This window comes from Orbicella faveolata, unplaced genomic scaffold (assembly GCF_042242905.1).
Source record: "Orbicella faveolata isolate gen_17 unplaced genomic scaffold, um_ofav_v1 contig_2, whole genome shotgun sequence".
NCBI lineage: Eukaryota > Metazoa > Cnidaria > Anthozoa > Scleractinia > Merulinidae > Orbicella > Orbicella faveolata.
In genome coordinates, this window is record NW_028301547.1 from 21,736,951 (window position 1) to 21,750,381 (window position 13,431).

Sequence of the window (13,431 nt, forward strand, 5' to 3'; positions counted from 1 at the left end):
AATGGGGTAAAGTTATAATTAAGAAATAGGAAACATGTACCGTGTTTCTATCGCGTTATAGAAACACGAGTGGAAGTTTGGAAGAACGAGAAATGCTGTGGGAACACAAGCCGCCGGCAAATCTTTCCACAGCTTTTTCGAGTTCTCCCAAGCTTTCACGAGTGTTTCTATAACTCGATCGAAACACGTAGAACATGTTTTGTATTCTTTTAGAAAACACCGCGACGAAAGAGAAGAAAACAACTTGTTAGCTTTGATTATCAAAATGTAAATTCTCTTTGCTCACGCTATCATTACGTCAACAGCTCGTGCTAGTTCTGTGTTTCTATCGAGTTTATAAAATAACTGAGATACTACGCACGCTCTGATTGGTCAAGAGAGTTGCTAAACCTATGTTCTATTGTACCGGTGAACCATGATTCCCAATCTATGGCAGCTCTAGGCTGCAACTGAGAACTCGGAACTCTAGCGATAACAAATGTAACAAACAGTTAAGTCTTTCACTGGCTGAGATATCAATAACACGAATATCTTTTCACTCAACATATACATGGAAATTTGCAAGGAAAAACAGGACCAGAAGTTGGTCATCATATAAAGCTTTATCTTTTTTTTCACGGCAAAACTTTTACGCTGACTCTGGTTACGCTTGAGATTAAGATTAAGGAAGTTTTGAACCCTTATTTCGGTGCTTTCCACGGTCTGTGGAGGACGAAGTCAGCTGGGCTTGAGTAATCAATAGGCCCTTTGCAGCTGGGGTCACGTGACCAAATTTCTCCTAAAAAATTTTATTATGGGCTATAACTTAAAGAATGCCTGAAATGGAAAGAGCGCATCGAAAATACCAAAATGGCCAAGTTTGAGGCCCCTGGAATTTAAGAGTAAGTTAATACGACAGTTTGAATTTTCGGAAAATTTAGAAAATTTGTATGTAAAATGTTGCTGGAGAGCAAGGTCTTGCTCTCCAGCAACTTTTTCCATACAAATCTTCTTATTCTTTTAAAAATTCGGACAGTCAGAAAATCTCCTTCTTTCATGATGGGAGCCTCACACTTGGCCATTTTGATATTTTCGACATACTTTTTCCATTTCTGGCATTCGTTAAGTTATAGCCCATAATTTTATGAAAAGTAGGTCACGTGATGGCTTAGCAGCAAAGGGCCCATTTGGGTTGTCAAAAAAGCAGGGAAAATATCTCTTCCTATCAGAAATTTTGAGTTTAAACTCAATGCATCCATGCATAACACGATAAATGAATTTGATTTCCATAAGCTTAGCTTTCAAGCAATAGTTTTCATTTAGCAAATTACAGAGAGAGACACGGACTTTATAGCCTTCAGCATAAGTAAATAAATTCTGAATAAATTTCCGAAGCAAAGTTTCTGTTACTAACATTTATTACATTCACCAAACATTGGAAAGTTATCGTTAAACACTGCATTGAATCGTTTCGCCAAGCGCATGAAGTTTGGACTACTTGTACACTTTTCGTGCAGCCTTTCACTTTCGTGATGACCGATCCCACCTACGAATCCCTGCATTTCCCCGTGAGAATACTTTTGAGTTAATTAATATGCTTTTTGCCTTTTACCGATAACCTTTTCCTTTCCTTTCTTAAAACTTTCTTAGCATGAAATGTTTTCGTCACTTTGCTCTGCGGATTTCGTGCCCGGCGCGGAGTCTGTGCTTTCATTCTTTCAGTCGCTGTGATTGGTTTGTCGCGTTACATGTATCTCAAGAATTTGATGAGAATAAGTAACTTGATCACGAAAGTACAATAAATTTTCCTCTCATTGACAGACTTTTTCCATAGTTATTTCATAAAAGCGATAGACCACTTGGGATGTTGGGAGAACACTCAAAAACCTTGTAAATCACGAGCCGTTAGGCGAGTGATTTACAAGCTTTTCTCGTGTTCTCCCAACATCCCGCGCGGTTTATTGCGCCAGTAAACCCACAGAAAGAGTGGTCTATTGCAACTGTCTATTGCATAAATAGAAACATGATTTTTAACCAATCAGCGCGCGTATTTTCTTAGGACTGTTTTCTAAAGGATTATACAGGTTGGGATTTCACAATGTGGCCGTTGCCCGTATTAACAGAGTGGCCGCATTAAGAGGATTTTCTTATAACAAAATGTATTGGCGTTCCGCCGGGACAAAAATAAAAGTGGCCGTGATAACAAGGTGACGGTATTAATGAGGTGACCATTTCTCTTGGTGGTCAGGCACTGCATGCTTAAATTATAGTATTAATTAGTTATTGCATAGAGTAACATGCTTATTAAGCATTAAGTTCAACTTACATTCTCCTACAGTTCTCAGTTTGCACCTAACCAGATGGTTTGAGGCATGAAAAAACTGTGGGTCAGAAAAAAAATGAAACTGCATAAATAAGTCACAATTTTATAACTTACAGACTTAATTGACAAGTTAAAAAATGGAATTTAACACCTTGTGCATTGCTTGTGTGCAAATATTTATACAATAACTCTGCATGTGATGTAAGAAATGCAGCTGGCTTTCACTCTCAAAGGTTACTTGGTAAGTAATAAATTAATCTAAATTAACTAATATTTACAATTTCCTTCATCACTAATGTACCCTTCATTGAAAATCCACCATAATTATTGGCTTTCTGGTGAACTCACTGAAAACACTACTGCCAGGCTAGACGGCTTGGGACTCAGTGATACATTCAATGGTTGAATGGTGGGTAGTGGTGCATAGCATGAGGTAAAAAGACCATTGAACTGTAACACTCTCAGCACTTCTTCGCATTTTAGAATTTAGCTATGTAAAAACCAATGTATAAGAACCTAAAATTTAAGAACCTGTTAGGCTCAAATTTCCCAGTTAAGCACCCTTCACATATTAGAACCATTTTAGGCTAAAATCTCAATTATGCAGGGTCTTATTTTCAAAATATTATAGTTTTTTCAAATATAATACTAACAGTTCTTTGACTGTGATGTGGCTTCTGTATGTCAAGAAAAATGTGTGAATGATTCAATTTAAGGTCCATGAGTATTCACACACGAGCACAATTTGTTTTTAAACCAATAATTAAGAACCTGATTAAGAGCCTAGAGGGCCTAATTTCAGAGTAAACACCATTTACGTGTACATGTAATACAAGAACCTATAATAATCATAATAATAACGACAATAATAATAATCATGATAATGATAATGATAATGATAATGATAATAATAATAACAATAATAAACATTGATATTGTGCAAGCTGCATGAATATGACCCTGCACATTGACAAAAGTAAGCTATAAAACAATTAAAAACTAAAAAGTATAAAAAAGTAAAATGAACTAAAAACTGCAATGAAAACTAGATAAAGATTTTATACTTATATTTTCCTGTGCTGCTTTTATAGACTTAAAGAAAGCATTAGATACCGTAGATCATGCCACCTTACGTGATAAACTTAGCCATTACGGTTTTCGTGGAATAATAAACAATTGGTTTTCATCCTATTTGCAAGACCGGACACAAACAACACACGTTGGTCCACATATTTCTGAAAGACCTTAACGACTTGTGGTGTTCCACAAGGTTCCGTATTAGGCCCATTATTGTTTCTATTGCATATCAATGATATTTACACCTGAAGAAGCTAATCATAAAAGGGGATAAGGGACGATTTTGGTTGCTTTTTTATTTTTGCTCCAAATTAGCTGAATTTTTGCATGTGGTCTTCAATGTAATAGAAAAACGTGGTCCTATATTTTTGCCACTGGTTTTTGCTTCGCTTTATAAAGACGCCGCTACGAAAACCGAGTGGTTTTTTGCATACGCAATATCTCGAAAACGAAGCAAAGTTTAGCGGAAAATCTACGGGACATTGCTAAACATACCTAAACAAAACTGCATGCGAAATTTGGAGCGTTTTCGACAGAGTTCACTTTTGAGAAAAATACCTAACGCCCTTTTTCAGCCAAACCCTTCAGATAAACGAAGCCAGGGCCTTTGTTATAACAAACCGAGCCGATACTTTGTTATATTAAACCGAAGCGAGCCTTTGTTATTAGTCAAAGTCTCACCTTGGTTTATTATAAGAAAGGATTCATAACAAAGGACCGGCTCGGTTTCTTATAACAAAGCCCGGTTTCGTTTATGTGAAGGGCTCAGTGGAAAATGGGCGTTAGGTATTTTGCTCAAAAGTAAACTTTGTCAAAAAAGCTTCAAATTTCGCATGCGTTATTTTTTAGGTGTGTCAAACAATGTTTTGTATGTGTTTTTGCTGAAGTTTGCATCGTTTCTAAGACATTACGTATGCAAAAAACTTATATTTGTTGTCACGTCAGCGCGCGACCGCAAAGATGTTCATTTCACTTAAGGTCATTCCTCACCTTTGCATTGCGCATCCTTACTGCGCATAATTTATGGCGTCATTAGCGCGCGCTCGTGCACGCGCATATTGAAAACATGACGGATTTCCCTTGATATTGAGCTCTGTCAGTTGAAAAATGGCTCTAGCTCACAAACGAGCACGGGCACCCCAATTTTTTTTCCAGTCATTGTAATCAACTAATCATAAGCTTTGCGTGAGAAAAGACTGATCTAATTTCTATTGGTGAAAATTGAATAAATAAGAAAAATAGCAGACACACTGTGGTCTTTTCTATTTTGCAGTCGGTAATCACGTCAAGAAATTTGGTTCAAATTTTTAATCAAGGATTTAGCCTTCTGCCTGAATCAAACTTAAAATGTTTATTTGTGTTCGACACAATGCATTGACTGTAGTTCAATGCGTATTCTTTTGAGTCTGGGTTCACAAAGATTTTACAATTACTGGGAATGCGTTCTTATAATAAGCATCAAATAATGCCAAAATGGGGCATTTTCAATGCCTCACTACTCCTTAATGAGCATGGGCACTCCCCTTTTTTATTTCAAAATTGAAGTTACAATATGACAAATATCCAGCGGACAAAGTTTGAACAAAACTCTATTGTCACTTTTATTTCAGAGGAATTACCTTAAAATACAGCGAAATGTTGATTTTTCTCGCAACGCGTAACCTTAAAAAAATATTAATTTCAGCTCAAAAACAGTTAAAAGGTTGATTTCACGCTAACGCGTGACGGCAAGGATGTTGATTTCACTAAGAAACCAGCAAAATGTCAATTTCACGCAGCGCATAAGCTCAATAATGTTGATTTCAGGTCTAAATAGGTTAAAATGTTGATTTGACGTTAACGCTTGACGGCAAGGATGTTGATTTCACTAAGAAACCAGCAAAATGTCAATTTCACGCAGCGCATAAGCTCAATAATGTTGATTTCAGGTCTAAATAGGTTAAAATGTTGATTTGACGTTAACGCTTGACCGCAAGGATGTTGATTTCACTTAGAAACCAGCACAATGGTAATTTCACGCAACGTATAAGCCCAATGATGTTGATTTCAGGTCTAAATAGGTTAAAATGTTGATTTGACGTTAACGCGTGACGGCAAGGATGTTGATTTCACTTAGAAAACAGCAAAATGGGAGGAGCCCATGATGGGTCCCTGAAAATGGTAATTTCACGCAACGTATAAGCTTAAAAATGTTGATTTCAGGTCCAAAAAGGTGTAAATAAAAATAAAATAAAACAAATAAAAACATTTCAATACCGTGATTTCAATAAGCACTTTTCCAAATACGGCAACGTCTTAAATGGCTAAAAATCAAGAGATAAATACATATTTTTCGACAAACGCGATCGTAGCTTTATGACACGTACCGCCATAACTTCCAAGTTCAAAATGCGCTGGTACCTTTTATACCTGGTGAGGATAACAACTCTTGTGGCTCTTTAGTTTTGGATTTAAGAATTTGATGACTTCACGTGAAAACGATCTATAAATAGAGCTGACAGATTAACAGATTAACCTTTCTGCGCAACGTACGGGTCTCCAAACATCTGCATTTCCGCTGATCCCAGAAGCTCAAACGACACATCATGCCGATTTGAAATAACATCAACGCAACCTGGATCACAGATCTATGTTACAATCGATCGCTACTTGATGGCCATTATTATGTTTAAATCTAGTTACCAGTTCGAGAAACGTCCGCAGAACGTAATCGCAATGCATGCCGGGAAGGGTCTCTACACCTCGTGCGCGGGAAAGGTTATAGCGAGTTTCGCCCATAACGAGTTTCGCCCACATCGTTTCGCCCAGAACGTGAATGGTTTCGCCCAGAAGTAAAACGTCTACAATCTAACTCAAAAAACGTTAACCTAAACGTGCGTATGCACAGAATGAAGGTTTTGAAACGAACACGTTATCACTTTCACTGTTGAAACGAACAAGTTATCACTTTCACTGTTGAAACGTACACGAAAGATAAGTTACTGACATAGGTAATGGCAACATATATTTTGAAATGAGATTAAAACTAGTATAGTTCATGAGTGCGCGCGCGTGGAATAGCTTACTCCGACAAAGCGTGCGGTATGGAAAAGGAAATTAGAGGCCTGGGAGTTTTCCCACGTATGAACAGAAAACAAAATTCGTCTGGGCGACCGTGTCTATCTGGGCGAAACCATTCTCGTTCTGGGCGAATTCTGAATAATATCTGAGTCTCGGTCTGGGCGAATCGAGTTTATGTCTGGGCGAAACCATTCTCGTTCTGGGCGAAGCGCCTCATGGGCGAAACTCGTTATGGGCGAAACCCGCGGTTACCAATGCGGCACATCTCTTTTTTGTTCGATGGTATTTCGTTTGACGCTCGATCGATTCACGTGTTGTGTTCACGTCACAATAACCGATGTAAACAATCTGTTCCCAGATTTCCACTATATATGTATGCTGTGGGATTTGATTTTGACTTCATACACTATAAACAGTCTGCCTGTTTGCTGTTCAACAAATAAACTCGTAAAGACATGGCTAGGAAAAGCCAAGTATTGCATACATTTTAACTCGAAAACAAAGCAAAAACCAGCGACAAAAATACAGCACCACGTTTTTCTATTACATTGAAGACCACATGCAAAAATTCAGCTAATTTGGAGCAAGAAAAAAAAAGCAACCAAAATCGTCACTTATCCCTTTTTATGACTAGCTTCTTCAATATTATTGTCATCTATCAGTTCTGTGGCTGCTTAGTCCATTTTTCTAATATTCCCTTTAACACTGTCAATTCCACATACACATCTTATACAAGGGGGTAATTTTTGCCATAAATATGGACCTACTGTAAATATGTGATGCAAGAACTTATTTTAATCCAGGGATCTACAGTACAAAAGTTAGTATGACTTACAGCAATGGCTATTTCTCGTAGGAGATCCTCAGGCATCCTTCTACCGGGTGTGGCATATACTCTATCGTACAATTCACCTAATGATGCTTTCATTAGCTCCATACAGATCCAGACTTCTCCCTGGTTGATCAGATAATGAATCATGTTTATTGCATGGAGAAGAAAAAATTCTTAAGGAGCAATATCAGGCAAAACCTCTGCAATTCTGTTACACAATTTTGTTGACCAGTTATTATCAGGTTAAATGTAGTGTGAAATAGGTTCCAGTAATGAGCCAGCTCATTCATGTAACGGCTGATTTGCATTATGCTCTTTGATTATGAACAATATTGGTGCAGTTGAACCCTGTTAATTCGTGCACTCAAGGGAAACAACAGTTCGAAATAGCAGGAGTTAAGTTTGAATACATATCATTATTCTTAAGGACTTGTGTGATGGTTTGGGTAACCAATGTGAGCTCTGATTGGTCGATGGTTGCCTTTGGAAACCATTGATCAATCATAGCTTGTGCTAAGTGTCCAAACCATTCCAGAAATGCTAGTACTTCACGCTGGAGCTGCTCAGTCTCCCTAAAGTTTCTGTCATGGGCTTAAGGTTGCTTAAGAGTAACAAAGTGAGGGTGTCCCAAACTCTAAAATAGGATACTGGGTGAAAAAGTCAGGATATCTAGTTGAATGACAATGCTACACTCATTGTTAAGGCAGAAAACTGAAATTGGTTTTTGAGACATGCTAATTTGAGTGTTAAAAAGTCATTACCCTTTTTAGAACCAAATTTCAATATTAAGGATTTCCAGTAGGACAGGTAATATCCTTGTTTCAGCCATGAGGCTTGGGTTTTTGTTAATGGACTGTTAACCATACCATTATACAGTTGTTTGTTAAAGAAACAAAAGTTAGTTCTTGTAAGTAGAACAACTTTAATAAATAAAGCAACATTACAAATTAACTACCTCATTACAAATTAAAAAAACAAAAACAACAGCTGGTATATTTCGTCCTTTTTGCAAAGAACTTGCCAAGGCTAATGACGTCACACACGGTCATGTATTTCTCATTAGCTGATTGTTTAGAAGCATGGCAATGCATGTGTTGTTCCACAAAATATTCATGCCCGTCCCGTGGAAAGTTTTTTAGTTTCAACCTTCCCCCCCCCCCCCCCCCCCCCGCCCCCAAACTGCCCAGGAAATTCTTGTTTAGCTTCATACTTTCCTGAAAAACTTTTGGCTTTTGAAACCTCCCTTCCCCTTACAATTAATGTCAACCTCCCTTGGGGTGGGTATAGATGGATATTTTTTGGAACTGCACGTTCTGCAAACAGACAGCAGTAACCATAATATACAGACCACAATTTAACCATGTCTATAATTTAAACTTCCAAACCAGCTTCATCTTTATAAACTTGATAACACTGCCTGAGATTGATCTAATGTGACTGGTGGCCATGTCATGATCAAGCAACTCAAAGCATTTTAATACAAGATGGTCTTGTGACCACACATTTTTGGCAGATTGTATGTTAAAGCCAGATTTGAAATGACCTTATGTTCTGAAAATTATTCCCTCTTGAAAAGAATTTCCATGTGACCAAGAAATTTCCTTGATACAGAATCCAATGTCTGGAAGAAAAATGTGGTAAGGCATACAGAGCAGATACATGTACCCAATAACCTCCATAGAGAAGTTCAGTGTTGTCCTACTTTTGCACACTCCAAGTCAGATTGGAATCTGTTCAGACTTTGTAGAACAAGAAGTTTTAAATCATTTCGTCATTTATCCATCTTCAATCATAAATTCTCTTGATCTTCCAAACTAAAATTTCCAAATTCCTTCATATTACCACTAGTTTCCCTTTCAAAAATAAATTTCAAAAATTATACAGCACACTGTAAAGGGATCCTGAGGGACACCCAAAAGTACATTTGGAGGGAAACTGTTATGTTAGAATCGTACATAGGGTTCATAACTGTAAAGTCAGCAATTTCTTATATCTCAAGTGAACATACCTCTCTAAACAATGAACCATAAAAAGGCACAAGATATGGAAAGTTAGAGTATATCGTCCTCATTAAGACATCCAATTCCTTTGAAACCAGCTTTCTTGAGTGAATAGCCCTCATTCTCTGTTTAAAGTGCATTGTAAACAACAAATAAACTTTAAGGTTAAAACGTCTTGCTTTCTCATGAACGGCATTAAAAAAAGCAGCCACAAATGTCTATTATCCACACTTATTTAAGATGTACCTTGACTGCCATAATGTGGCCCGTGGGCTTATGTATCATCCGGTACACCCAACCAGATCCTCCATGCCCAAGAACATTTAACTCTTTTAAATCCTCTACATAGCAATTAAAAACCTGCAGTAAATACAGAATGAATAAATTAAATTTTCAAACTTACTTGTACTAGCTGTTACTGACAGAAGTGTTCTTGGTTTTAGTACAATGTACATGTTGGTCACACTTTACAAACATGTTCTTGCTTTATTTACACTTGGTCACTTAGCAATATTTATCGCAATTGTGATAAATATTGTAACCCTAGAATGTATCTCTGCTTTGGAGAGCAGGGATGGTTTAGTGGTGAGAGATCTTGCCTCCCACCAATGTGGACCTGGCATGATAACTGGGTTGAGTTTGTTGTTCAGGTTCTCGCCTTGTTTCAAGGGATTTTCTGTAGGTTCTCCAGTTTTCCTCCGTCCACAGAAACCACCACCTCTAAATTCCAATGGGCCCTTTGCACGATCCGCTCACATGGTACGGAATTAATTATGCTGAGACACAAGTTACACAGTGGGACTTTCAAAATAAAGGAACTCGTACCAGTCCAGCCTGACTTTCCTTTATTTTGGAAGTCCCACTGTGTAACTTGCATCCCAGCATAATTTATTCCATACCATGTGACCGGATCGTGCAAAGGGCCTATTCAATCTGGAAACAGTGGACGAAGAGCCTCTCTGTGGGATGTGCCACTGCAAATTCCTATTGACTGATAGATTTATTGATTTACTGATATTACTGATTTGCTGATTTATTGATTATGTATTTTATTGATTTATGTACAGTGTATAATAAGTCATTTACATATTTATGTATTTATACATGTATGTATTTATGGAATTATTTTTAAAAAGTATTCGAGAGAGGGAAGGGCATTGTTCTACAGTGGTAATGCTATAGTGAAAACTATATTAAGCGGACACTCTTGGGACCCTCACTAGTGTCTGCTTAATACAGGGCGGGGGTAAACCTGAAATTTGCCCAAAAACTCAGTTTCTTGTTTTCCTTGGAATTTGTAGCTTTGGATATTTAAGTTTGCTATGGACAAATAATTTTCCACTGATTTTCATGTTTTTTATCTTTTTAAGCAATTTCAAAATTCCCACTCTTTCTAATGGCATGGTTACCATGGCAACGACAGTAGCATTTTTCTGTTTACCAGTTGTTTATAATGTTTATTCTGGCAATCAAGCACCAAACGGGCAAGATTTAACCAGAGACACTTTATTAAGCCTTATTTGAAGTATTTCCCTCATATCAAACTCATTATGGGATTGATCCAGCGGCCATTTTGGTCAGCACAAAATCATTGGCATATTTCACACAGTGACATAGAGCTTCTTAGCATAGTAAATCAACATGAAAGTTATTGAAAATGGTCCGAGAGAAAGGAAGATCTGTTTACAGGAAGAAAAGAAAGGCAAATTTTTCCGGAAAGCAAAGACAAGAAGGAAAGTTCAAAGAACCTGCTCTTGTTGTTGATGAAATCACCTGCTCAACTCCAAGCACTTCTCAAGATGGAAATAAGCTTTCGGACTCTAACGAAACTGTTGGTTCTTCCAGAAAGAAAATGAAAATGGAGGCAAGATGAAGCAACAGGAACTTCAACATACAATGTTAATAACTGTTTGCCTGAGGTCTTTCTTGAAGTCTTGAAACCAACTTTTATGACTTTGAGGGACTCTAAATTGCTTGAGAGATGTGTGTTGGGAACAACACAACATCCCAATAAATGCATCAACTCCATGGTGTGGGTAAGATGTCCTAAACATAAGCACCATGGTGTTAAAGTAGTTCAGTGTGCTGTGGCATCGGCAGTCTGCCACTACCATAGTGGAGTTTCTAGTAGGCTAAATATTATGGAGAGGCTATCTATCCGTGGTGGTGAATGCACAAGAGAGGCAGCACATGCGAAAGACAGTAAACGGTTGACAAAGTCTGATTTGCAGGCTACGCAGAAGGAAAAGAGACGACGTCAAGGCGAGCAACTTCTGTGGACTCGTCAAGAAGAAGCCCTTCAAGAAGCTGAAGGAGTGACATATGAACCAGGAGGCTTTTAAATTACTTTTAGACACTCCTGTGGTCAAAATACGGACACTAGTGCCACTATAATGGTTACATATTTTAAAAAATCAACTTTGATTGCTACCTGTAAGTTTAAGGTCAAGTTCCTCATTATGCAATAATTTCATCTTCAAGAAAGGATATCTTGAGAACTATTTATCCGATTGATCTGAAATTTTCAGCATTAATTTTGTTCTTCTTGATAAGTTTTGTGTTATAGGCAGAGCAATTTTCCATATGATGTATGTACTTGAAGTTATCAAGTGAGACACCCCTTCGATTTCCTGTGTCAAGTTCAATCAATCATTATTTGAAATGTTTTCAACATTTTAGAAATCCTTCTGCCTATAACAATAAGCAAAATGTGTCACTTAAAGTGATACAAAAAACATTAATTTTTATCAATTCCAGAAGGAGCTATGTTTTCTCAAGTAAGCCTTGGTAGAACCCAGCAGGTGGCAGAATTAAATGAGTGGTATCCTATTACAATTGACAAGTGGAGTGTGAAATATTTTTTTTCATGATAGTCAAGTCATAAGCTTTCCAGGAATATATAGTTTGCTTAACTTTTCAATTAAATCCCTGCTGTGAACAATTGTTAAAAAATGGCCAGTTTATTAGGTTTACCCCCGCCTTAATACAGGGTGTCTGCTCAAAACAGGCTCTAATATGTTGTGCAACAATAGTTAATTATGAACCCTTTTGTAATTCAGTGTAAGACAGAATAAGATCAACAACTGCTCAAAGCACAATGTCCAGTCACTTAAGAAGCTTTAAAACCACACCACTGAACAATGTTAAGGGAGTCTCAGCTGAACCTTTAGGGGTAAAAAGCCCTAAAAGTGTCTGCTTATTGCAGGTTTTGTGCAACAAAATGGCTTAATATTGGTGTCCGTGTCCGCTTAACAGAGGTGTCCACTGAATGCAGGTTTATTTTACAGAAAATGTGGGAAGAAAATTTAGGGACTCAAGCTGGTGTCCACTTAATAAAGGGTGTCCGCTTAATATGGGGTCTGCTAAAACAGGTTTCACTGTAAAAGAAAGCAGGTGGCAGATCAAAAATTTAACAAACAGTGATTGTATAAAAAATAAAAAATTAATAAGAATTTTACAAACCTCGCCCCCAATAATGAGTGTCCCATCACCACTACTTCCAGAACGAGTGGTCCTGAAAAAACATATAATAATGAGTAAAGTTTTCTTTTTTGTCAGACAAGAGTACATGTATCTCTTGTGATGTGATCCTGTAGTACATATCATAAATGTTTGGTTTTTGCTAATTAAGCCAAGGCTCAGGATGCAGATTTTAAATATTAGGTTTAGTCTAGAGCACTAAGGTAAGTCAGATCTAAAGGAAGAAACAGTGAGGCTGGACCCAACCCAAAAACCTGAGGATTAGAAAGAAAGAACTGAACTGCTCTTCAGGTCTAAGCCATTAGGCCTTCCTTCTAAAGTATGAAGAATATAAATTTAACAACAATTATTGGATGAGGCTTTTTATGGCACACATTGAAGCTTCATACAATAAAACATTATAATTAGTAATTGTCGCAGATATGTAACATGTTCTCCCGGAGATGTCAAATGATCTATGTGCCCGCAAAACGGCAGAATTGCGATGGAAAGTTTAACCAGTGATGATCAACTGATCCTAATTTGCATAATCTGATCCATCACTGAAAATGTTCGTGAGCGGTAAACAGAAACAGTACTCGACCAAAACACTTCAAAATCAGTAAAACGGTAAACTCTAAATGGCACAAAACTCTCTAAAAGGCACAACAACTGCTCACTGGTAACTGTCTAAAACTCTG

General features: G+C 37.4%; 1 protein-coding gene across 4 annotated transcripts in view; it reads right to left on the reverse strand.

Annotated features, from left to right (window-relative positions):
* LOC110040898 (uncharacterized) overlaps positions 1-13,431 on the reverse strand; it is a 38,686-nt gene that overhangs the window by 22,744 nt on the left and 2,511 nt on the right. For 3 of the 4 annotated variants that reach the window (XM_089290270.1, XM_089290269.1, XM_089290268.1), the window contains exons 3-7: positions 12,734-12,785; positions 9,518-9,631; positions 9,280-9,396; positions 7,275-7,394; positions 2,306-2,360 (exon numbers count right to left, since the gene is read on the reverse strand). In XM_089290270.1, coding sequence (XP_089146396.1) covers positions 2,306-2,360; positions 7,275-7,394; positions 9,280-9,396; positions 9,518-9,631; positions 12,734-12,785 — 458 coding nt within the window. Of the gene's footprint in view, positions 1-2,305; positions 2,361-7,274; positions 7,395-9,279; positions 9,397-9,517; positions 9,632-12,733; positions 12,786-13,431 lie in introns of those variants that run through there. The other variant, XM_089290271.1, reaches the window with a different exon arrangement.